General features: G+C 36.2%; 1 protein-coding gene across 2 annotated transcripts in view; it reads right to left on the bottom strand.

The window, feature by feature from the left end:
- B4GALT1 (beta-1,4-galactosyltransferase 1) overlaps positions 1 to 26859 on the bottom strand; it is a 76966-nt gene that overhangs the window by 25612 nt on the left and 24495 nt on the right. For both annotated transcript variants that reach the window (XM_031938200.1, XM_031938196.1), the window contains exon 2: positions 5150 to 5385. In XM_031938200.1, coding sequence (XP_031794060.1) covers positions 5150 to 5385 — 236 coding nt within the window. The remainder of the gene's footprint in view (positions 1 to 5149; positions 5386 to 26859) is intronic.

Genomic DNA, 26859 nt, shown 5'->3' with positions numbered 1-26859 from the left:
ATTAGCTCTCTAAATCCTGATCCCCAACTCCATCCCAAATTTCTCATAAATGTTTTCTTCTTCTTCTTCTTCTATTTTTTTTTTTTTTTTTTGCCTTTTCTCCTTACACAATTGTGTAACAAGGACAAAACAAGTATGGCAGGGTAGCTCTCCTGGATACTGTGTTAAAGGTTTTATATAGTATAGAAAGATTTGGTCTTTCTAGCAAAGAAGGTTGGAATTAATTTAGGGGATATCAGAGGGATATTCTTAGAACTTGCCCAATAAAAGCTAGCTATTTATGTCTTTCCTCCTACTATACATTTTTAATATTATCTCATATTCACCATAAAGGTTGTCTTACATTAGTAAGGGACTTGTATTGAAAAGGGACTTGGGCTCTCAACCAATTAATCAATCAAAAAGCATTTATTAAGCACCCATTAAGTGCCCAGAGATATACTTGGTACTGACAGCCCCTGTCCTCTGGGAGTTTACATTCTAAATTTCTTCCTGCCATCAAAATGTAGTGCTTTTAAAAACCCCAATATTTTCCTGTGTTCAAATCTGTGTCAGTTCTGACTCTTAGTGACCATATACCTTGGAAAAAGTAATGTGGAAGTGAGGAAATAGAATTTATCATATACTGGCTAGTTGTAACACAAGAAGGAAAGGAATAAACAAAAAAGTCTCTCCTAGCTCACCTGTTTAGTAAAAGCAGTTTTAATCCTGTGGAAAATCAAATTGTAGGGCCTTACTCTTTTATGTCAATGGGTAAAAAAAAATTGGCTCTAAAATAAATCACCAAGTTCTCTAGGTGCAATCATTAAACAATATCTTATAGTAATTCCTCACCAGAGTAAAAATCTGTGTTCTTCATACAACTCCTATTAAAAAACCTGCCTGTAGCTAATATATTTGCATTATAAATATGAATTTGTAGTTTTCCCCACCTGGGAGGGGGAAGAAATCTATCCATAATCATTTATTCAGTATCTACTATATACCAGGAACAAACACAATTAAGTAAATGGTTGGATAAGGAAATAGATGATGAGAGAGGATGAGATAGGGTCGAGTACTGATAAGAGTATAATGAGTGAGATAAAAAAAGAGACCACACAGACAATTTTATTTTTAAAGCTTCAAAATTAGTTTTGGTTTATTAAAAATGTTTTTGCTTATTACTAACATCAGGGGTCACTAAGCCATGTTCTTAAGATTACAGATTTATAGTTAGAAAGGACTTCATGGACCATCTAAGCTCACGTTTTTATAAGGGAGGAAAGTGAGGCCCCCGGAAACCAACTAACCTGATGTTAATATGCAAACATAATATTAATTGCAGTCAATTCTGTAAAAATTTAAGATTCAAGAGAGGAAAAAAATTGCCTTGTAAATATAGATTTCCACTCAGAGTATCAGGAATGTTCTGATTCTATTACATTTCTTTTCTAATCAGTCATCAGCGTAACTTTGCAGTGCTTTCTTGGACATAGTTCAGCATGTGCTAAATTTAATCTATGTTTTCTAAATCTTAGTAACAGATGAGGATTTAATGGCATGACTTAAATGAATGTTCTTGCTCTTTAAAGAAAAATGTTTGTGGACATTACCAGGACAGGAGCAGCAGCAGCAGCAGCAAGGGTCAGTCACACCTTCTTTCTAGGAGATGGAGGAGAGTACAGGAGAGAACGTAGGTGGAGAATAAGAACCAGTTCACACACAGTAACTCTTTCTTCAGGTTTGCTTTGCTACAGACAGGATTAACAAGTAAAAGCAACATTCCCCTGCTAAATGGCATGGGGGAAAACACAAAGAGGAAGGGCAGATGCAAGGAGAGAGAGACAAGAAAAAATTGTCAAGACGGCAAAGAAATAAGGTGCTTTCCTATAGAACCTCTGTGAAAACAGAAACACATTTCAAATAATTCCTAACTAGGTTGGCATTAAGAGGAGAGGAAGAAAAAAAAAGACTATTTTATTTAGGTTAGGTTAACAGCTTTTCTCAGAAGAATAAAATATCTAGGGAAGCATTTCTTGGGGTCTGTATGTTAAGGGACATGTTTCCACTAAGAGATCAGAGCAAATATTAAGATTGCTTAGGACATATGACCTTGGTGGTTGATACAAAAGTATATTTATGTCACATTCATTTGATCTTTCATCTGTATGTAGGTCAACTGCCTGTCCCTCCAGGGTACTAAAGAAGAGAAAATTGGCCTTCTCTAGGAAGGAAGAGAAATCTGGGGGGGGGGGGGGGGGGGGGGGGGGGGAGCGCGGGAATTCTCTTCTTCCTATCAATCCTTTTCTCACAATGGTGTCTGTGTCAGGGGATCAGAGGGAGAGAATTGGGAAACAATTGGTCATCTCTTCTGCTTATGCAAGGAAAAACCTGTAGGCTCCTTAGAAACAACAACAAATAGTACAGAAAGCAATATTAGGCAACATGCATTAATATTTGCCCTGGGTGTAAAATGGGAGGGCTCATCTAACCCAAGGGAAGATCAGAATTTACTTTGAAACACTGTTTGTAAATAAGCATAGCTCACAACATAATTCATAGTACGTTCTGAACATAAATCATCAAATGTGGTATCTGGAGTAGAAACACCTTTCCAAAAGAAATGTCAAGCAGCAACAAAGACAAATGAGGGAAATGGGGAAATGCCAACCAACAGCTCACAAATGCACCCCAAACTTATCAGGTGGCCTTTATTTTGGCTTCAAGAAAGCTGCCCCTTATTTCCAATGGAAAAAAGTTACTTCCCCATCTAAATAATTAACCACTGGTGAAAAGGCAAAATAAAAAAAATTGAAAACTAGATGAAAATTTCTCAGAAAAGTCCAAGGATATAAGGAAATTCCTAAAGCTTTTAATGAATGAATAGTTCTGTATCATAAACCTGGATTTGTTATATGAAATTTCCTAATAATTCCTAATAAATAAAAATTTAGGATGTGGAATCATGAAAAGGGGCTGGCCTCAAAAGCCAGGAAGCCCGGAGTTCAAATCCAGCCTCATAAGGCGCCCGTGTTAGAAGGCAAAACTCATTTACCTTTTGGATGTCCAAGGCATCTAGCATTCTAGACACAGTGCCAATGTGCATTAGCAGAAAAAGGTCCCTCAATTAGGAATTTCTTTCACTAATGAAATCATAGCATCAATTTTTTTTTCTTTTAAAAATTCTAATCATGGGATTGGCAAAGAATCAACCCAGAATCTCATGGAGTAAATCTGTTTCTCCTTCTACCCCTTTCCCAGTATTCTTCCAAACACAACAATGCATATTTTACCTTTCTGATCTTTAAATTCAAAACATTTAACAAGGGGGTAGAGAATGACATAATATCTGTAATTGTTGTGAAGCCCAAATGAGAAAGCATATTTGAAGTGGTCTGTAAACCTTAAAGCATTAGTGTATAAAATAGTAGCTGTTATTATTCTTACCTCTACTATTAAGAATTCAGGTAGGTGTTCATTATTTATCATTCAGGCTACAGTAGCAGCCTCTTAACCAGACTCCTCTGGTAGTTTCTCAGATTAACCTTACTAATAATGCACCACATTGCACCATTCGTCTGCTCAAACCTTGGCATGCCATTGTTTACCAAATACAGTCCAACATCTCCTTGGTTAGCATTCAATCCCCTCCACAGTTAGACTCCAATATTATCTTTCAGTTTTGATCTTCCATCACATACCCCCAAGTTAGTCTTCACTCCAACTAGATTGTAGAAGAATCAATTTACCATCCTAGAATAATCTATGCTTTCCTACTTTCACACCACTGTTAATGCTTGCCCAGATTTCCTCCCCATAGCTCTGGCTTGTTGAAATCTTTCTCACCCTTCCAGGCACAAGTCAATTACTATCTCTTCTATAAAACAATCCTTGACTCAACTAGAATGTTAGGGCCCAATTAATAGTGATTTAAGAAGTCACTTAGCAGTCTGTATTTGTTTGTTCCTTGATAACTTTGGTAATATTTGCTGGTTTTGATTAAAGCTTTTACAGTATTAAGTTCTAAGATGCTCTAAATTCAAAACAAAATGGTGACAAATTCACCTTAAAATGAACATCTATCATTTCTTTTTCTTTTCTTTCTTTTTTTTTGGCGAGGCAATTGGGGTTAAGTGACTTGCCCAGAGTCACATACTAGGAAGTGTTAAGTGTCTGAGGCTGGATTTGAACTTAGGTCCTTCTGACTCCAGGGCCAGTGCTCTCTCCACTGTGCATCATCTAGCTGTCCCACATCTGTCATTTCAAAGAAATTGCAATGAAAATGCTATACAGGCAGAGATCAGATATAGGACTGCACTGAGTTACATCATCATTAACTAGTTGTTATATATAGAAAAAAATCAAACACTAAAAAAAAAAAAAAAAAAAAATTACACTCCCCTGCCAAGTGACAAGAAACAAGTGATTGTTTATAAATAAATGTCTCCACAATCAATATTTTTCTCCAAGTCAAATCAACTATGGGAAGATAAAAAGTAAAAATTGCGTTCTCTCTTAAACATTAGCATCACAAGCAGAAATAAAACTTAATGTCACCCACAGAAAAGAGATACTCAACATCAAATTTTATTTTCTCTACTTAACAGATATAAATTTTGACCCATCCATTGGCCATGACAAACTCCCTCAAAATATTTAAGTGTGCTTCTGACATTAAATCTAAACTCCATGACAGCTTACAAATACAAGAAATATACTTTATCTTTATGATCTCTTAACTCTAAGTACTAAAATTTGAATTCAAAGTAATAAAGTCTGACTCTGAAATCACAAGACTGGGTCTAAAACTCTCTGCAATTGGGCACCTGACTTTTCCCCTTTCGGGTCTCACTTCAATCTCTAATTAAACTATCTCTAAGGTACCTTCTACTTCAAACCCTATGAACCTGAAAAATAAAATGAATGAGCTAAACAAAAATGTTTAAAGAAGTAAAAACCATTTCTGAATAGAAAAACGTCTCAGAGAAATGTGGTTTTGCATTTCTGCTGCCAATTTATGCATTTCCTCCTCTTCATTCACTCTTTTTTTCGACAACACTAATATTAGTATCAAAGCTCACTGTCAAATTAATTCTGTATAGATGTTATAACACAATATCCTTCTGAATCAGAAACCAAGGATGTCACAATGTCTTTTATCTCTTACCTGATTTATCACATATATCCCATAATCCAGCTGCTGACGCTGTAGAAATGGGTGGAGATAATAGAGCCAATAACGTAGATGTTCATCCCGGTTCCTGAAAGGGATAATAATGGCCACTTTTTGAAGTGCTGTGCAGTCCTCTGGGGTGAATCGACCTCCTTTCCTCAATTTAGGATTGTCTTTCGCTATGGATTCCAGATTCACAGGGCGCACAAATTCCACATTTAATGGGCCGACTGAAAAAGTATAAAAAAGACAGGATATATTAGCAGGTTGAAGAATGGCACAGGTATTCATTAACATTGCTCAAGTAAAAATGTGTTATTCTTTCCCCCAGGTTACATGGTATATACTCTAAATTATCAATATCAAGACAGAGATGGCAATCCTCTCTCCTTCCACTTTGTTCAAGCCAACAAAGACACGCCATGGTACTTATCAAACACCTGAAAATAGATTAGATACTTGGATCCAAGGGTAGGAGACAAAGAGCTTTGGAATGGTCCTTTCTCTTTTGAGAACCAAAACTTATTCATGAGCCATGAGAGAAAGAACAGTAAACGAAACTTGAAACTTGAAACAAGTAAGCTATTTGGCAAGTGTTCAATTAAATATAATCAGGTGTCAAGCATATCAGGCAATAAATGCCATGGGCGGGTCAGAAGACAGGAAATCACATCATCTAGAGGATAAGAGAGGTTATCTTGGAAAAAATGGTATCTGACACTTCAGGAAGAGAGAGAGAAAAGTAACCATTATGAAAGGGGGGGGGGGGGGAAAGAACATGGTGAATGTGGAAGACAGGAAAAGAGGAAAAAGTTTAGTTCAATTTAAGCTTAATTCAAAAAACATTTATTATTTCTGAGCGCTTAGCCCAATGCCAAGAAAACAGCAAGCACTTAATAAATGTTTATTTCTTTCCTTCTATCCTTCTCCCCTCTGCCTTCTTAAGGGCCCACTCTACAAAGATAAAAATAAAAACAATCTCTGTCCTTGAGTACCCTACATTCTACTGGTTTCATCAAATAGTACATATTATAGAACAAAAGACAAAGTGACAGAGAGACTGACACTATGTCTATGTGAGCTGTGCATACATGTGAAATGGGATATAGAAGGCCTTGAATACCAAAACAGAACTGAGCCAAATATGTAAGTATAATTTATTCCCCAACTGATAAATGGTCAAAGAATATGAACAGGAAGTTTTCAGATGAAGCGATCAAAATTATCTATAATAATATGAAAAATGTTCTACATTACTAATGATTAGAGAAATGTAAATTAAAACAACTTTAAAATAACATTTCATATCTATCAGATTGGCCAATACAATAGAAAAGTAAAATGATAAATGCTGAAGGGGATGTGGGAAAACTGGGACATTGATACATTGTTGGTGGAACTGTGAACAGATCCAACCATTCTGGAGAGCAGTTTGGAACTATGCCCAAAGGGCTATAAAACTATGCATACCCTTTGACCCAGCAAAACCAATCCTAGTCTAAGTCCCAAAGAAATTTTTTAAAAGGGATCTTTATGAACAAAAATAGTTCTGACAATTTTCTATTGGTGGTAATAAAAGGAAACCGCAGGGATATCCATCAAAATGGCTGAACAAATGATTTTTTAAAAAGAAATCATATGCCAAGGAATGGAATTTTAAACTCAAAAAAAGTTTTAATGTGTAATTTCAAAGGGAAAACAAAGTATTATTTTAAAAAATTTTAATGCCAAAATAAGGAATCTGGATAAAACAGTGAGAAAATAAAAGTGATCTTTGAGCAAGATTTTTTAGTAGGAAAATGAACAATAAGTCACTGAAAATGAAAAGAGAAATGAGGTAAAATTATGATATAATATATCTGGAATAATGAAATAATTTCCTAGGCAAATCTCCCATTCTGCTCACCCTAATTTAGCCCTTAGTTTAACTTCAGAATAATAACATTCTTCTCTGCTTGAAATTTCATAGTGGTATTGTGTATTGTGTAATTCTCCAAAGCACCTTTATAATATTGCATATTATAGCTATTTCTGTTAATGAATGAACAAAAAGATAATAAGTACTAAGCTGGAAATACAAGATGGTCCCCCATCTCAAGGAATTTATGGTCTAATGGGGAAAGACTATCGAATGGAAAGTTCTCATGCTCCTTAGGATATAGTGGCAAAGCAGACAGGATATAGTGACAGACAAAATATAAGGGATGGAGAAGAGGTAAGACTCCACTGGGAAGTTTCTCAGCCTGGGCCACCTGGATTCAAATCCCAGCTCCACCTTTTACTAGCTATATAACTGTGGGAAAAAACCAGTTAATCTCCAAGTCCCCAATATCCTCAGCTATACAATAATAATGAGACTAACTCACACCATTTACCCCCATGGGATTGTTGTGAGGAAAGTGCTTTGAAAGCCATAAAATACCATCAATGGAAAGAAATGGGGAAATTTGAGAATGGGAGTTGGTATAAGAGAAAGGATAGCTTCACTTTTTGGATGTTCAGACTTTGAAATGTGAACAAGACAAATAAGTTTGTAAGTATTTGGAGACAAGATTCCAGGATCACAAAGGACGAAAATGGAAGCTCAGAAATAAGACAGTAGAGTTACTGTATTTAACCCTCTTTATACAGATGAAGAAGCTCAAGATTCAGAGACATTAAATGATTCTTTTAAGAAGCAGCAGCAAGTTTAGTAACAGTATCCTGACTAATACCCAAGTATCCCGATTCCTTCAAGCCACAAAGGAGAGATTCTCTGACATTCTTTGTATCGAATCTGATCAGTCTATAGCTCCAAAAATATTTTTTGAAGCAAGAACCTTAGTTTCTGTTTGTGTGTGATGTTTTCATTCTGAATTTAAACATCAAATAAAACAAGCATTTCCATATGCCTAGTAGAAGAGGATGTATGTGAAATTTGGATAAGTACTTTTTAAGAAAAAAGATTACCACTATAAGAAATAATGAGCTGGATGCTCTCAGAAAAACCAGGAAAGACTTACACAAACTAATGAAAAGTGACATAAGCAGCAGAACCAGGAGAACATTGTACACAGTAATAGCAATACTGTATGATGATCTACTGTGAATAACTTAAGCTATTCTCAGCCATACATTGAATGATCTAAGACAATTGTGAAGTACTAATGATGATTGGTGCTGCCTATCTCTAGAGAAAGCACTGACAGAGTCTGGATGCAGATTGAAAATATTTTTTCCTTTATTTTCCTTTTTTTGAATGATATGCATTTTGCATGATTTCACATGTATAACCCACATCAAATCGTATAACTTCTCAATGAGAGGAAAAGAAGGGAGGGAGAGAATCTGGAGTTCAAAATTTGAAAAAAGAGTGTTAAAATTGTTTTACAGGTAATGTGGGTAAAAATAAGATAATAAGGAAAGAAAAGTTAAAAAGATTATTCCTTCACTTTTTGCATTCCTGACATCAAATGTTTTGTTCCAAACTTTCACAATCATTTCAGATATTCAAATACAGTAACTGGAAACTGACAGATGGTAAGAAATGATGATGTGGCTCTTGATCACAAATGCCTTCTCTTGTATTCTAATTTCTGGCCCAATGCCAAGGGAAGGGTATTCATGGAAAAGGAGATGAGAAAGTAAAGTCATATTTCAAAATTCTTTCCTAAAGACATAGACTTTTGGTTTGCCCTTTCTCTGTCTTACTAGTGAAATATATATATTATGTATTATGATACATAATACAAAATAAAACTGTAACTGCTTAGGAAAACAGAAAATGTCCTATGTCAGTGTAACAGGTAATTTTTCTATAGCATTTAAAAATAAGTTACCAACTAAACTGGACCTTATATTAAAAACTGAAGTTATCTTTTGCTATTGCCCATTTTTTCTTTTCTACATCCCCATTTGTTGAGTTATTTCTCCATTTGTCACTCTTTACTGCCGATCTTTCTTTTACCTTCTACTTTTTAATTCCTTTCTAAAGCCCCAAGAGTTCCATCTGTCTTCATGGTTCTCAACTAATCATCAGTGAAATAAGGAAATGAGAAAAGTAATTAAAAATGCATACTCAGGGCATTCAAGATAAGAAGTTATTGAGGAAATCTTGAGTCAACCCATGGTCCTTGGCCTATTTTAATAGCTAGTGTTTAATTCTGGGAAATGTGGTCAAAAGGATTAGTATTCATTCTTAAACTCCATGGCTCAATTAAGTTGTTGTGCAAGCAGTGGTAGTATTTCTAGTTTGGTTCACAGAACCATAGCATTTGGTATATTGTTGTTGTTGTTCAATTGTTTCAGTCCTGTCCAATTCTTTTTGACCCCACTTGGGTTTTCTTGATAAAGATATTGGAGTGGTTTTGTCCTTTCCTTCTTTAGTGAATCTAGTGTATCCATTTTGTCAGGCAATTGGAGATCAAGTGACTTATTCAGGGTCAGTCACTTAGATAGTAAGACACTTGTCTTAGCCATAAGCTATTAATGTTTTAACTGTCAAAAGACTTTTGGGATATCCTGTATTACAGTTTTCCCCTTCCACATTCCCCATCATGGTTTCAATATAACTCGGGTCAGTATAAGAAATTAAATGGGAATTTGGGGGGAGTTTTGCAGAAGCCACAGATAACACACGAATATTAGCAGATGACATAAAAGAGGTTTGCAAATGCAGAAATGCATAAAAGATGTGTATAATATATAATATCAACTTGCTTTATTTTTAATACCATATTTACTATTTCTTTTTTAAAGCTAAGATATGACCAAATACTTAAGCCAAATTTTACAAGATACTGTAAATACCCCATAAAAAAAAATTTCAGGCTTCTCTGTCATGGAGGTAGAGCCAAACAATTTTGCAAAGATTTTTCAGATCCTAGGAATACTGTGCCCTAACACACACACACACACACACACACACACACACACACACACAATGTGGAAGGGATAAGTGTTTCAAAGTGAGTCAAACGAACTTTATAACTTTATAAAAGTTCCAATTGGAACCATTCTGGAAAATCATCAACAATCTTTAATTACCATATCTATTGATCTCTTGTCTACTCTCATCCTCCTTAATTTCTCTTTCTCAATGTGGCATTTGGCACTCCTGACTATGCTCTCACTTCTCAATTTCCAGCTTTTCCCTCACATCTAGCTGATTGCTCCTTTTCAAGAAGTAGTCCAAGGACCTCTATTTGGGGAATTGTCTCTTTCCTCACCATACTCCCACCTGGTGATCTCAGCAGCAGCACAAGGATTCAATTATCATTTCTATGCAGATGAATCAAATCTATATAGCCTACCTGAGTCTCTTTTTTCCTGGGGTCCAGTCATGTACAAGCTTAGACATTTCCAATAGTTTGCCTAAAGGCATCTCGAAGTTGAACACTGTTCAAAACAAAACTCACTGTCTTTCACCCCAAATCCACCCCTCTTTTCCTACTTCCCCATTACCACAAAATGAAGCACAATCCATGTTTACAACTTGGCTTAGAATCCCTAACTCTTCACTTACCCTCACTCTACAAACTCAATCAATTAGTCATCAAATCTTGAGATCCTTATACATCATTTCCTTTCCATTTACATACCTGCCACTCTTATTGCTTCTAATTAAGTTTCCCTATCACAAATGGACAAGACTTGCTCATTCCTCAGAGAGTTGTTGGGAAGCTCATTTAGCACTGTACCTGACACACAAGAAGCGCTATATAATGTTTGTGATAGAGTTTCATGGTCTTATGTGCAATTCTGTGTATGTGTGAATGAAAATGGTCATGCTGGTTAATGTTTTCAAGTTCATAATAATAATGAAGCAGGACAGGGGAATCATCTCTACAAGGTAGTGGTGTAAATGAGTCCACTAACTCTCAAGGTCTTTTGTCCATGGCAGGGCCCCAAATGAATACAAAGTAGCACCAGGATGTAAGGTTAAAAACTAAAACAACTCTAGAGTTCTCCATACTAGTCTGAATAGTCTCCATCAAAACAGATGCGCTGGAGTCCCCCAAGCAGACCTTCTCTATTTAAAAAGACGTCCTGGACAGCTCATCTGAACTCTATCACTCTCCTGCAGAAGGAATGCTTTCTTTGAAGAGATAGGAGCTCCCCAAAAGAACACAGGACCCAGAATCATGGGACTCCTCCTCTGATATACTGTAAGAATTAAACCACAAGACCCTAGCCACATGGTTCCTTTGAGTCAGTGGCCTAACTTTAATACTAATTCCAAAAGCATTAAACTTTCCTTATGAAGAAGTTTAAAGAGGAGCTAATCTAAATCCTCTTCAAGCCTGACAGCCAGAAAGTTTCCCTAAATGAGTAAATATTTACACTGCGCTCAAACTAAAATAAGAAAAAAAATTATTTACTTATCTTATGAGTGTTCCCTGGATGATAAGATAAAGAAATTTTTTAGTAGAATACTAAATTTTAATATTTATCAGAGTCCCTTAATCTTTTTTTTTTCTTATGTCCAAGTCCAGAGCCTCAGAAACCTTCTCTATAAAAATAATGTTATTCTAGTGGAAGGATTCTTAATCTGGAGTATAAAACTGTTGAGTTTTCTTTTTATATATGTATATATTGGTAATTATACTTATATATAATTTGTTCCTTTTATAATCCTGTGCATTTTATTTTATGCCTTTAAAAACATTCTGGGAAGGGGTCAACAGAAGAGATCCATGACAGACTCTCCATAATTTAAGATGTCTGCTAATATTCTAGGAGTCTAATGTTTTAAAATTTAGAGCGACCCAGTAACAGCAAGATTGTGTGATGATCAACTATGATAGGACTTTGCTCTTCTCAGTGATCCAAGGCAATTCCAGTATATTTGGGATAGCAAATGCCATCCACATTCAAAGAAAGAAGTGTGGAGATTGAATGCAGATTAAAGCATACTATTTTCACTTTTTTTTTTTTCTTTCTTGTGGTTTCCTCCTTCTGTTCTGATTTTTCTTTCACAACATGACTAATATGGAAATTATTCTTAAAATGATGTACATATATAACCTATATCAGATTGCTTGCTTTCTTGGGAAGGGGGAAAAAGGAGAAAAAACTTGAAACTCAAAATCTTACAAAAATGAATGAATATTGAAAATTATCTTTACATGTAATTGGAAAAAAAATACTATTAAGTAGAAGGGGAAAAAAGAACTTTGAATGACTTGTCATAGTGCCTCTCTTCTGCTTACATTTGTTAATCCCTCCAACAGACAAAAAAATTTTTATAAAGGTTTACAAATTGATTTACATATTTGATTTCTATAATCCACAAGTATTGTGGTTCCCTTTTTCTTTTTAATTTTGAAGATTTCATAAAAATATAGTTAATTATATAAATAAGTTTTCAACATTAATTTTTGCAAAACTTTTTGTTCCAAAAACATGTATTTTGAAAATAAAAAACTATTAATTAAAAAAAAAAAAGACTGTCCAAATTTCTCTCCCTCCATCTTTTACTTTCCCTCTCCCCAACACAGCAAGCAATCTGATATAAGTTAAATTTAGGTGCAGTTCTTTTAAACATATTTCCATACTTGTCATGTTTTGTAAGAAAATTCAGGTGATCTCCTTTTTCAGATGAAGCAACAGGGGCACCATTCCCAGTTCTCAGACATTTCTAGTTTCTGACTTTCGGAGTAAACACTTGTAAGTAAAATCAAGATGTAGGATATAACCATTCTTATATGTAGCTGAAGTAAGAAGATTACAGGAAATCAAAGAACAAGTCACTTCACTTCTGCCTTAGTTTTCCTACTCTATAAAATGGAGATAAGAACAACATTTATCTCCTCACAGGCTAATCACTTAGCACATTGACCAGAATACAGAAGGCATTATAGAAATGTTAGCTATTACAGAGATTCATGGTCTCATGTGCAATTATCTTTTTCCTATTTTTTTTTTTTTGTGAATGTGGAAACAGTCATGTTGGTTGATGATTTTTAAGTTCATAATAATAATAAAATCTTCCTTATAAGGCAGTTGAGTGAATCTGCATGGTCCTTAACCCGGCAAGATCCCAAAAGTGCTTTGTGAAGTATTTCAGGGGACTTCAATAAATATATTGAAGTCCCCTACTATAAATGTGGTAGAAGAGGAGAAAGTAAGCCAGAAACTGAAGGGGAAAAAATGCCCTAAGGACTGGTGGATAACTGCCACAAAGATCTGAATTGGACAGGAAAAGAGTAATAAACCTTTAAAGTTGGAGACTGTGATTGCTGCCAAGGGAGAGTCTGAGAAGCAAGGAGTATCCCCATCCCCTGGAAAGCAGGAGAGAAAGTGCTGTAAAGGAGGACCAGGGGCCCAGAGCCATCTCTAGGGAATGTCAGGTTCTTGTGACAACATATGGAAAGATTGTAAGCGGAAAAGTTTAAAATGAAGGAATTTTCAAAGGATACAATAGAAGAAAGTTACTCAGAGTAAATATTTCAAATTTGTCACTCAAAGGAAAGAAGGGTGGGGGTTGTGCTTTAGAGGTTTTTCTCTAGTGAAGAAAACAGGAAGAGAAAAACTCTTGGGGACTTTTCATTTTGAAGCATACCCAGCAATACCTGAAACTACTAAGTCTTTTAAATCTTCAGTTCTAAAGAGAAGGCTAAACATAGCCCCATTTTCAGGAATCCAACTGGCATATGGACCAGCTATTTGCCTACCCATGTAAAAAAATATATTTTCTAACTGCCTAAAACCATTAACAGTCAAACCCAGCCATGGAGTCAGTTTAACTTTTTTTTTTTTGTTACAAGATAGGGCATATCCGGAAATGAGTGAAATAAAAACAAAAAATAAAAGATAAAAAAAAAAAATGAATGTGAACTTAAAAATAGAAACTCTACCAAATTTTAGTCCCAACCTCCTTTATCACCTTTGTTAAAATCTCTATCCAAAATGATTGCCAATTCCCCCAACCCACAATTTTGGGGTACATGGAAAAACTGTGATAAAATGTCAATTAGAAAAATATCTTACCCTTAAAAAAAGGACTTCTCCATGTTAATGATTAAGACTTCTTCAAATTACAGGTAACAAAATCATCTTTTCTTTCTGACAAATGCTATAATGAAGTCAAAGCTCCCGTGAAATCCAGAGGGGAAAAAAAAAAGAGGTTTTACTAAAGCATATTTTTAAATGGCTAGAAGAGAAAAGAAAGCCAGAAAGAATCAGAGAAGCAGAAAAGTTTTAAGAGTGATTTTATTGTGATTTTTTGCTGATTTTATTGTGCATTTAAAAAGAAAAGCAAGCTATACGTAACAAAAATCATATACAATCCTCTTTTTCAGTTCCATAACATATGGAAATGCTAGTGTTATTTGGTGTTTGTTAAACTCAAAATTAAAAAAAAAATCCTTTAAAAAATAAAATTCCAATGGAAACTAATAGTAATCTCCTCCCACTTGCAGCAAAGTTGCAGGGTCCACTATGAGTGATGCTTCTGGCATTCTCTCTTACCCTGCTTTTATGCCAATTTCCTCATTAATTCTCACCCAGCACTCTTACTATGCCCATTGTCTTTCCCCGATTTTATTCACTCTTCTGCCACCCACCCCAAATTACCCTTGTTCTTGTTCTCCTGTGCCCCCCAAACTGGCTCTTTCTTGAACAGGCTGACCTTTATGCTAACCTTAATGTTCCCCACCCTCTTTCCTCCATTCCTTATAGGTATCCTAGTGGAGAACAACACTGAGCCTTGAGTTCAGATCCAGCCTCAGAAATTTATTAATTGTGTGACATGAAGCAATTCACTTAACTTTAGTCTGCCTCAATCTCCCCAACTGTAAAATAGATATAATAATAATAGCAATAATATCTCCCAGGGTTGTTGTGAGGGTCAACTGAGAAGTCCTTAACACAATGTCTAACACTTAGGTATTTAATAAATACTTATTCTTTTGCCCCCATTCTTCCCTTCCCCTAAACTGAAACTGGGCTTATTTTAAATGATTTTTATTCTGAACAAGATTTATCATCCTCAAATATTTGCTCACTTATGGCACCAGAACAACCACCACAAAAATCAAAACAGGTCTGTTATTTTTCAAAGTGAATCATTCAAAATTATGACTGACAAATCAAGTACTATTATCTATCTACTCTTTCTAGTCCTTAATTTCCTCAATCATAAAAATGAGGGAAGATTTAAAAAAAAATGGAGGGAGTGAGGGGATAAAATACATGATTTTTACTTCTAATTCTTTTGGTAAATTTTTTATTTATTTTAAACTTCAATACAAAACAAGAAGAAAATATAAAATCCATGTACACAACAGAACATAGAGGATTCAATATAAAACAATAAATTTCCATTTCAAGAAAACTTCTATAATAAATACGTTATTTTCAATGCTACCTAGGTTTCTTTGCTTCCTCATACGTTTTTTTGTTCTCTGACTTCTAATTCTAAAGTTATCATTCTATGGATCAGAAGTTGAAACTGATTGAAACACTACACACAAGTGTGTTAATTGAAAGACTTTATACTTGCCTTATAAAACTGTTCCAATTTATTTTTATTTTACTTGCTTAAGCTTAGTTATCACCCTTTTCTCTCAAATTCATTAATTTGACTATCCTTTAGTATTTCTTCTCTTTTCCAGACTACCACATAGTGTTTTTCATCTGACCCTTAACCCTACGTCTTTAATATTCCCAACTTCTACTGAAGGCACTGCCATCCTTTCAGCCAGATTCCCAATCTAAAAGTCATCTTCTTCACTCTTCCTTATCTAGTCAACTGCAGAACTCTACTAATTCTCTCTCCATATGAGATCTCTCCCCTATCTCCTAACCCAACTCTGTCTCTCTCTGCCCTCCCTAGGACTTTCTTTCTCTCTCTCTCTCCTTCCCACTCTCTCTCTTCCCCCCTTCTTTGTCCTCCCTAGGACTTTTTTTTTCTTTTTTTCTCTCCCTCTTTCTCTCTCTCTCCCTCCCTCCCACCTTTGTCCTTCCTAGAACTTTTTCCTTCCCTCTCTCTTCCTCCTTTTCTGCATCTCTCCCTCTCCCCCGATATTTCTCTCTCTCTCTCTCTCTCTCTCTCCTTTTCCCTTTCTGTCCTCCCTAAAACAACACTTTACTTCGATCCCTTAACCCCTTCTCATTGGAATTATTGCAATATGTTTCTATCCCCTCTCTGATGGCCTGCCAAAATAATCTTCAAGCAAAAGCCTGACTCAGAAGACTTCAAGGCTGCCTCGAGGACAAAATACAAATTCCTCAGCCTGATCCTTTAAAGCCCTTCCTTGCGTGCATCTCCAACCTACCTTTCTAAACTTATTTTCCACAATTCCGCTTTCTCTCATAGACTCTACATGCTATCCAAACTGTCCTATTTTGTTTTTCCCTATGCCCAGGAATATGGACTCTCGTCAATTCTGCCAATCAAAATGTTAGCCTTTCTTCAAATCTCAGCCCTGGGGTTTTCTATAGAGATTCTTTCTGATGTCTTTAAGGACAGAGAATGAGGTTTTTATCTTTGAACTCCTAGCCCCCAAGAATAATCCCTTGCAGCTATATAGGTGTTTAACAAATTCTTGTTAAAAAAAATTGCCATGAAAATACCTTTCCATGAAGTCTCAACAACTATCCAACTACAAAGACAGAAACATTCTTAGAATTAAATTCTTTTTGAGATTTAAAGTTATTTTCACATGGATTTTACACTTGAATGGACTGTACTTTTTTGCCTTAAGTGAATCATTAGGCGACAGGATGTGATATTCTCCTGTCAGCTTTGTAATTTCAGGGTAGGCTTACATTGTCCACACTCTGCCAAGTATGAGGGACTGATTTCCTCCAAATATGCTTTAAATGAGATTTTAGGACCAGAAGGGAAATTAGAGACCAGTGAATTTGATTCTCTCTGGAGAAATTAAGACACAGAGTTAGTTAAGTGATTTGCCTACGTCAGTCACACATTTGGTAATTATATGACATGGCATTTGAATTCGAATCTTCCTCACTCCAAGTTCTCCACTTACTCCAGTATGTCTGACTTTTCACAATCCCATTTAGAGTTTTCTTGGAAGAGATACTGGAGTAGCTTACCATTTCCTTCTCCAGGCCATTTTACAGATGAGGAACTAAGGTAAACAGATTTGCTCAGAGTCACATCGCTAGGATGTGTCTGAAGACATCAGATCCTATGGACCTAAGACCAGAGCTCTATCCATTGCACCACCTAGCTGCCCCTCAACTGCACCCCAAGTCTTATTCCCTAATTGTACCATCTTGCCTCTCCTTTCTAAGTTTTAATAATAGAGGTCACATCCCTAGACTGTCCTGAGAATGAGATTAAATGGCAATTTAGCTGACAAGATATCAAGAGCACCTTTGTTGACCTCCTCGTAGTGGACAGAGCAGTGGTCCTGGAATCAGTACAACAAGAGTTAAAATCCAGCTTTATATACTAGGTGTATTACCCTGGGCAAGTTACAACCCCAATCCCTGCCCCCCCCAAAAAAAAAACCTCAATCCTTTTGTGAGGAGCTAAGTGGCCAGACATTGAGTAGGACTGATGATTCATATAGATGTCATGACTTCATTGAATATCTAAAATTATAGCAACTTGACTATAGTGACCCAAAACTCAAAACTATGTACAGCATGGAAATAAAATTGGTATTAAATAGATGGGGCAGTACTTTGGGCAGATGCTTACAGTCTTGTAATGCTGTAATTTACTTCCCAAAGACAACCAGCCTGCCTTTTTCTTTCTGTTCACACTTCTAGATGAGGAGATAAAATGCTAAGTGCCAAGTGAGCTTCACAGATGTTATTCAGTCTTTTCAATTGTATCCAAACATTCATGAGCCTACTTGGGATTTTCTTAGTAAACAAACTGAAGGAAAAGTTGCCTTTTCCTTTTCCAGATCATTTTTATAGGTGAGGAAACTGGGTCAAATAGAGTTAAATGACTTGTCCAGAATCACATAGCTAGGAAGTGTCTGAGGATAGATTTGAACTCAGGTCTTTCTGACTCCAAGTTTATCCAGTGGTCCATCCAGCTGCTCCCAGCTTTATAGAGCTTTATAGAGAAGGAAAAGGGAGGGGAGTACTGAAACAGCAGTTCAGAAAAGGGAGTGCTCACTGAGACCCAGGCAAGGCTCCATATAGGTACCTTTTGAATAAAGCCTTGAAAGCAGCACAGGATAAGCTATAAAAAAGAGAAAGAATATTCAATATAGAATAGTATATGCAAAGGGAGAGTTGAGAATGTGAATGGTATGTTTAAATAGCAATGAACAGACCTGAGGTTTGGAAGAAGATAGATTCTTGGAGTAGTGAGAGAAAAAGTTGGAGAAGTAAACAGAAACCAGCCTATGGACAGTCTTAAATCCAGGTTAAGATGCTAAGACTTGGTTTTTATAGGTAATGGGGAGCTACTGAAGGTTAGAGCACAAGGTTGGGGTAAGGAAGATAATTCTGGAAGTTGTCTGGATTTGGGACATTGGCTTGATCAGTGAGACCAGTCATGGGGTTTTTACATTACCCACTTATTAACCTGAGAAAGGCCTGGACAAGTAGATAAAACCAAGACAACATGGGAAGGAGAAAAATTTGGAACTCAAAATCTTGTTAAAAAAAAAAAAGTGAATTCCAGGACAGCTAAGTGGAACAGTGGATAAAGTACCAGCTCTAGAGTCAGTATCTGGCTTTGATACATGACACTAACTATATGACCCTGGGCTAGTCACTTAACCTCAAGTGCCTTACCCCCCCCCCCAAAAAAAAAAGAATGGTAAAAATTGTTTTGATATGTAATTGAGAAAAAAATAAAATAGCATAAGTTTAAAAAAATTTTAGATCCAATAAATAATATTTGAATGAATCACACACACACACACACACACACACACACACACACCAAAACAACATGAAAGAATTAAAATTGAGAAATGAATGTGTGGATATGAGAAGAGGATTCAGGGATGACTCACATTTTGAGCTTGAGTGACAGAGATGAAATGAATCTGGAAAAGAGACAGCTAATGATAATGAATTTCAGTCTAGATCCATAAAGATCCTGACAGGTTAAAAATTGGACTGAATCTAAAAATGTAAAATATGACAGATAAATAAAACCTTATGCTTGGGTTTAAAAAACAAAACACCTTCTCAAATATAAGAGCTGATAGGGACATTGTGAAGGGGAAGAGAAAAGGAGAAGAAAGGGAAAAAGATCCAAGGGTGATAGTGGAGAGCAAATCCAATGTGTCAGGATAAGAAATAAATTCATTTGGATCCTTATTCTATTTCTATTACAGAAATAATATATGAATAAATATGTATAGATGTATAATGAGCCTCCAACTTTAATGTAATGTTTATTACTTGTTTACCAAGTTATGAGGCTCACTTGCACAACCACAAAAAATGCTGAAACCCATTTTTTGTTCAAATTTCACATCCAAACCCAGATGCTCTGGAAAATCCCCCAATTTAATTTTGAATCCCCCTCTTGTCCAACATGAGCAAGTGATCATCTTATGACCACTTAGCCAGTGGAGATTCCCCATGTTTCACCCAACCTGTGACCCTCTCCTCTCCCCAGCTGCCCCTCGCCGATAATCATGTCATTTTGGGCCCTCAAGAGCAAGTCTAACAACCAATGAGATGCTGTATTTCACCATGCCTCTTTGGCATATTTAAAGATTCTATAAAACAAGGAAGTGTCTCAGATGGTGAGGAAGATCAGAAATCCACTTCATTAGAGGCAACCACAGACTCTTTAATTAAGTGCCATTGGCTCAGAACTCTCCTTCAGTCTCTTTTACTGTAGATTGTACAATTTTAATCCCCAATTCTGTATGGGATTAGGGATAATAATGTCAATTAAAAATTAAAATTAGTAACATAAATTAAATGTAAAAAATAATGTAAATTAAAAATGTACACCCAAGTAAACAAAGTACACAATTTAAAGGTGAGAACTTTATGGGGAGCGACTGAGTAAAGGACATGAAGGCACACAAAAAAGCAATATTTTCAATGGAATATATAGTACAGCATAGACTACCTAGGCAGGAAGAGGAAGTCAGTCAGAAACTCGAGTATATGGTTGCCAGGAAAATGAATACATCATTTCAAGATATTGTCAAGAGACAAGATTAGGTTGTATTAAGAGAATTACAATGTACAGGGAAAGGCAGCAATGCATGCCAGCTTAAATCAGACCCCATAGAGAATAGTGTATTCCATTTTGGCTATTACATTTTAGAAAGAACAATGATAAATTGGAGAGCATCAATAAGAGGAAAGTTGGGGTGCTGTAAGGAGTATTATCCTGGAAAAGAGAACATTTACTAGGGTTACCTATCTGTTCTATCTACTTTTGTCCTTTTTCTACTTATAACCCTTTTTAACCCAAGAAATTTTTTACGTGATCCCAAGTATATAAGCATGTGATACTTATATAAGTTACTGATAACCAATCATAATTTCATGGCCAACTCACATTTAGTTACATAACCCCATATGGGAGTTGTAATCCAGTGTTTGATTAAAAAGCTTTGGTTTAAACTACTTCTTAGCCCTAAAAGGCAGAGAACTAAAAACAAAGTGAGTTAGATGTTGGAGAAAAGCAGATTCAAGATCAACCTAGGGGGAAAAATTCCTAATAATTACAGAGTTCCCCAAAAGGAATGGGCCAACACCAAAGGGCAGCAGATTCTTCCAACTCTTAAAATTTACTAAACAGATAAACAGGTGGCACAGTGGATTGCATATTGCGCTTGAGAGTCAGAAAGACCTGAGTTCATCCCCACTGAGTCAAGTTAACATGTATTTGTTAAGTTCTTATTATGTGGCAAGCAGTATCTAAATCCTGGGGATACATATGCAAACCTTTTTTTAATAAGGGAGAGGCCAGTCCCTGCTCTCAAGGACTTCACATTCTAATGAGAGAGACAAAATATCAAGAAGGGCTGAAAGAAGGATTGGGGTAGAAGTGGGAGAAGGGTACCTTGTACTGGGATTTGGCAACAAAGTCCAGAGAGTAAAGCTCCATTGGCTTGGGCTCTCTTTAAATGAAGGGTCCAGGAAAGAATTCACAATAACACAAGGGAGTCAGGGGAGGAAGTTTATACACCCTCTGCTTTCTCATCTCTAAAATGGGGATAATAATAAAATCCACTTCAAAAGGTTGTTGCAAGAATGAAATGAGGGGGAAGCTAGGTGGGGCAGTGGTTAGAGCACCAGCCCTGAAGTCAGGAGGACTTGAGTTCAAATCTGGCCTCAGACCTGTCCCAGCTGTGTGAACCTGGGCAAGTCACTTATCCCGATTGCCTCAGGGGAAAAAAAAAGAAATGAGACAACCTACATGCTAAATAAATGCCAGCCAGTTTGGGAGATTCAGAATGAGGTTATGGGTGTTTGTCTTTCAGCAGCTATCAGACATTTAATAGAAAGATCTGAGCCCATGTTTTGGCTCCGTAAGCTCCTGTTACTGGCTGTGCTAACTTCGCTCAGCTACAAAGAGCATATTGTATTTTTCATATGCATATTTCATCCAAGGCATTAAGAGATTATTCAGTCCCAGGGCCCTTATTTTAAAGATTAGGCTACAGAGTACCAGGAAGTGGAAGTTATTGACCCTAAATGATCCAACTATTCCATAGGAGAGCAGGGTCTTCTGACACTCAGTCCCATGCTATAAAACAGTATGTGTATATATTTCTTGTGCCCTACTACCTCAATTTTCAGACAAGGGCTGATCCAGACTTCATTATCTAATCTGTTTTCACATATGTCTGTTTCTCCTGCTTATCAGTCTGTAGTGCTCTTGCTAATGTTGGAAAGACAAGCAGAAGGCTATGTTCTCTGTGGATGCTTTTGAAAAGTCCAGAGTTCAAGGGGGCAAAGATTTCTTTGACAGAATCCCATCTGCATCCCGTCCACACTGAAGGCTACACTACTCGGCCTGCAACAACCATCCTGAAATTCTTGAAGCAAAACCATGCTCAGGGGCTGATAATGTCTGGGTTCTGAGGGGGCGGGCAGCGAATACAAACAAAAGAAATTATGGGTTACAGAAGACCTGTCAAGGTATAAATCACACTAGGGGTGAGGGAGAAGAGAATGGGCAACAGGATTCCATTCAGCAAAAGTCACCATATCCCAATCACCAGAACTTCTCAATAATAGCTGCAATTTCAGCTTATACATCACAAAACACTCGTTCCAGGTTTCCATATTTATCTTCACCTCCTTTCTCTACTTGGAATGGAACTCCTATTTTGTAATAAGAGCCCATAGTGGAATAGGGGGAAAGGAGCTTAATATGTGGAATTTATTTTATAGTTATGGGATAGAGTATATGGACTGCATTAAGATAAGGTACTGGATTTAGAATCTGGAAGACCTGGGTTCAAATGTCACTGCAGACATGTATTAACTATGTGATTCTGGTCAAGTCCCTTAACTACACTGGCCCTCAGTTTCCTCATGTTTTTAGATCTGATGACTTCTAAGTTTCCTTCCAGCTCTGATCTATAGCAGCTGTCCTAGAATTATGTATTGGTCTAGGGACCTCTGAAGCCCCCAAGGCCAATTTAGGGGAATCCCCATGGGATCAATACTATTTTCATAATAACATAAAAATGCTTTAACTTTTAATATGGCAAATATCTATAACACAAACTGGTGGTTCTCAATAATTTTAAAAGAATGTAAAGGTATCCTGAGACCAAGAAGTTTGAGAAGTACTACTTTAGAAATACAAGAGTATTGTGTTTTATGGTGCTTTGCTCTACTGCACTTTGCAAATATTGAAAGTTTGTGGCAAGCTTGAGTCAAGCAAATATTGGCACCATTTTCCCAACAGCATGTGCCAATATCATATCTCTGTGTCACATTTTTGTAATGCTCAAAATATTCCAAACTTTTTCATAATTATTATACCTTTTATGGTGATCTGTGATCAGTGGTATTTACTATCACATCTGTTTTGGAAACCATAAAGTGCACAAATATGAAACAGTGAACTTAATCAATAAATGTTATTTTTGTTTTGACTCCTTAGGCCTCCATCTGTCCTGAGAAAAATACTGAAATTAATCCAATTAATAACCCCACAATGGACTCTTAAGTGTTCGAAAGAAGAGTCAATTAATGTGGCAAACTTGGATTAAATTTTAAGAAATTACTCCAACCACACCAAACTTCAGTAACCACCACCCTGATCAGTCAGCAGTCATCAACATTTAGGCAAGAACCTCCACCAATGAAGAAATTATGAATCACTGAAGGCTTAGATAACAGCATTTTTTTTTTAGTAACAAAACATTTTAAAATTAAAGTATGTATATTGTTTTTCTAGACATAATACAAAGGCATACTTAACAGTGTAGTGTAAACATAATTTTATATGCATTGGGAAATCAAAAAAATTGATGTGACTTGCTTTATTGCTATATGGCTTTATTGCAGTACTCTGGAATGGAACTTGCAATATTGACAATGTATGCCTGGAGTCTGAATAGCCATAAGGAATGAAAGGATCACAGGGTTCCTCAAACTTTTTAAATAGGGGGCCAGTTCACTGTCCCTCAGACTGTTGGAGGGCCGGACTATAGTAAAAACAAAAACTTTGTTTTGTGGGCCTTTAAATAAAGAAACTTCATAGCTCTGGGTGAGGGGGATAAACGTCCTCAGCTGCTGCATCTGGCCCACAGGCCATAGTTTGAGGACTCCTGATCTAGAGTATGAAGAACTCTCCTGATCAATGTTTATATATATTTCTTAGAATGTATTTCTGGAATGAATTTTTAGAAATGCATTCTTCTCCATACCTTATATAACTCTTTTCCTCTCATTCTCACTCCAATTTTTTCTTTGTTTTTATTTCTAGTCTTCAAATTTAATTTTGATTTTCTATTTAAAGTTATAACATCCAAGGAAAACAGTAAGATCTTATGTATAGGTTATATATCTAGTTCTTAATACATTTCCTAAAACTCCATAAATGTCAACTACAAAACTATATAATTAATAGAATACTGGCCTTAAAGTCAAAGAGATTGGTTTTAAGCCTGCTTCTTTATTCCCTCCATTATCATGGATAAGTCACAGTACTTTTTCTGCACAACAGAAATGGTCTTTGTTGTAATTCAAATTTTGCTCTGAAGATGAACCCCTGGATCTCTCTGGCCCTAGTCTCTATCCTGAATTCCAGTTAATACATTTGGCTTCAGACACTTTTTAGTCATATTGATCCTGATAAGGCATTTCACTTCTGCCTCAGTTTTCTCTTCTGCAAAAACAAAGATAGTAATAATAATAACTACCTCCCAGGGTTATTATAAGGATCAAATAAGATAATATTTCTAAAGTGTTTAGCACACAATAATAAGCATTATATAAATATTAGTTTTTGTTGGTTCTTGTAAACCAGACTTATAGGAATCATGGTCAGAAGTCATCACTCTAGCTCCCTTCCAATTTACTCATCCAGGTTATCCCAGTTATTTCTTTTCTTTCCTCTACACTCAACTTTCCACCTTTAGATTTTGAAGCAGGAATTAAATTAACAATTGTAAATTGACTGCCCTACAGCTCTATCCACCATTCTAGAGACTCTCTATTATAAAAAAAAATTATTCCCTTTATGTGTAGGGTTTTCAGACCTCTATCTTCTAAAAATCCTCTGCACTTAATATAGGGCCATCTATTCTCATGAATAGAGCTAGTTAGTCATTAGTTTTGCAAAGCATTTAATTAATCTTCACAACAACCCTGGAAGGTTGGTGCTATTATTATCTCTATTTTTCAGATGGGGAAACTGAGACACAGATAAGTAATTAAGTGACTTGCCCAAAATCATACAAACTAATGAATGTCTGGGACAGGATTTAATTCAGGCCTAGTATTCTATCTATTGTACCACCCAACTGCCCATTACAAATTAGGAGTTCCATTCCAAGAGAAGGCACAAAAATGGCAACATGAAAAGGCAGGGAAGTGCCTTGTTGTATACAAACTATAGTTGCAGATGCCATAAAGAAAATCTGATGCTGGAGATCTGGCCCCCAAAAGTGCTGAATAAATGAGGTTTTTTTTTTCCATTCATTCTAAACATCCCTGAAACTTGATGAATCTGGCAATAAGAGCATCATGTAATAAAACCCATCTGGGTTGCTTGACTACTATTGTGACTTGGAGATAGGAGTTAGAATTCTATTTCTTGCTGTTCCCTAATGTCCTCTAGATCATATACTATTCTGGTCTTTATTAATTGACTGCACACTGGCATTATCATTTATTTTACTCACTTAACCTACCTTAGCCTAGCCATTTGCCAGATCATTGAATCTCTGAGGACCTCCTGACCTTTCTCATCCTGGATGAACTTCCTCAAATGTGATGTCTCTTCTAATTTAGTTTAAGCTCCTTGAGAGCAGAAACTGACTAGTTTTTTTCTGTTTTTCATACCAAAGCATAATGCTTAGCACCTACTAGGGGCCTAAAAGTGCTTTGTTATTATTATTATTTTTTTTATCCACTCATTAATCAACTTCTACAAGTAATGCAGATGAAGCATGAATACTATGAATTTCCGTCATAGACAGCTGTCTTCCACATGTATTCTGGGCCAGACTGGACTCAGACTTGTCCCTAATAGCTCCAATCCTATAATTTAGGCAAGGATTAGAATAAAATGAACCATAAAGGGCAGTTCTGAGCTAAAGGAAAAAAAAAAAGGGAGTGGGGATTCTTTAGATAAGCCTGTTATTTCCCAATATAATCTGCTACAGAAAGTGGGGAAGGTTTTCCCTATAGGGCAGGAGTCATGAGTTGGGCCTTTACATCTCATGTGATAAGGACTATCTCAAGAAAGGTTTTACCAAAGTCTCTTAAAGAAAAACCAGCCCAAGCCACATAAAATAGACACTGGTACTGCAAAGCCTCCAAGGACATCAGGGTTGGGGAACATTACAAGTGGCGGCTATATCTAAAGCTATGCTAGCTATCTCCCTTCCAATGCAGTTCTTGAACTTTATCACCTTCTCTTTGTGCACTTTTGGTTCCCCATCCTTCCATTTACTGTTTCTCAGTTGTGCCCAACTCTTTGTGACCCTGTGGACCGACTGATTGTGGAGTTTTCTTGGCAAACATGTTGGAATGCCATTTCTTTCTCCTCATTTTAAAGATGAAAAAACTGAGACAAATAGAATTGTCACTTGTCCAGGGTCATACACCTAGAAAGTGTCCAAAATTCAATTTGACTTCTGGTCGTTCTGACTCCAAGCCCAGAGCTCCATCCATTTCACCACCTGGCTGCCCCTACTATTCCACTTCTTTAAGAATTCCCTCTGCCCTACTTTTCCCTTATCTCTTGTTAACTCTCTTTTCTAAAACTCTTTAGCCACACAAATGATTAATTTCAACCTAGTAGATCTTTGACTCCTCTCTCCTGCTTTCAATTGTTACTAGGTGTGCTTAAGGGCTGCAAAAGGTTATGGCTCCCTCCCCCTATGTCCTCCTAACTCCTACTAGATCAGAGCCTTCCAGAATTTTAGTCTCCAGAAAATCAAAGGTGTGCTATAATAATTTCTAACCTCTCTCAAACATCCACTTATTTATATATTTTCTATATCTATTTTTTGTATTAATTTTGTATTTATTTTTTGTAAAAATTGAGTTCCAAATTCTCTCCCTCTCTCTGCCCCCCCCCCCATGAAGTGGCAAACAATATGCTATCAATTATACAT

This window comes from Sarcophilus harrisii, chromosome 1 (genome assembly GCF_902635505.1).
Source record: "Sarcophilus harrisii chromosome 1, mSarHar1.11, whole genome shotgun sequence".
Taxonomy (NCBI): domain Eukaryota; kingdom Metazoa; phylum Chordata; class Mammalia; order Dasyuromorphia; family Dasyuridae; genus Sarcophilus; species Sarcophilus harrisii.
Note: the sequence above shows the minus strand (reverse complement) of the source record. Positions and strands in the feature narration are given on the sequence as shown.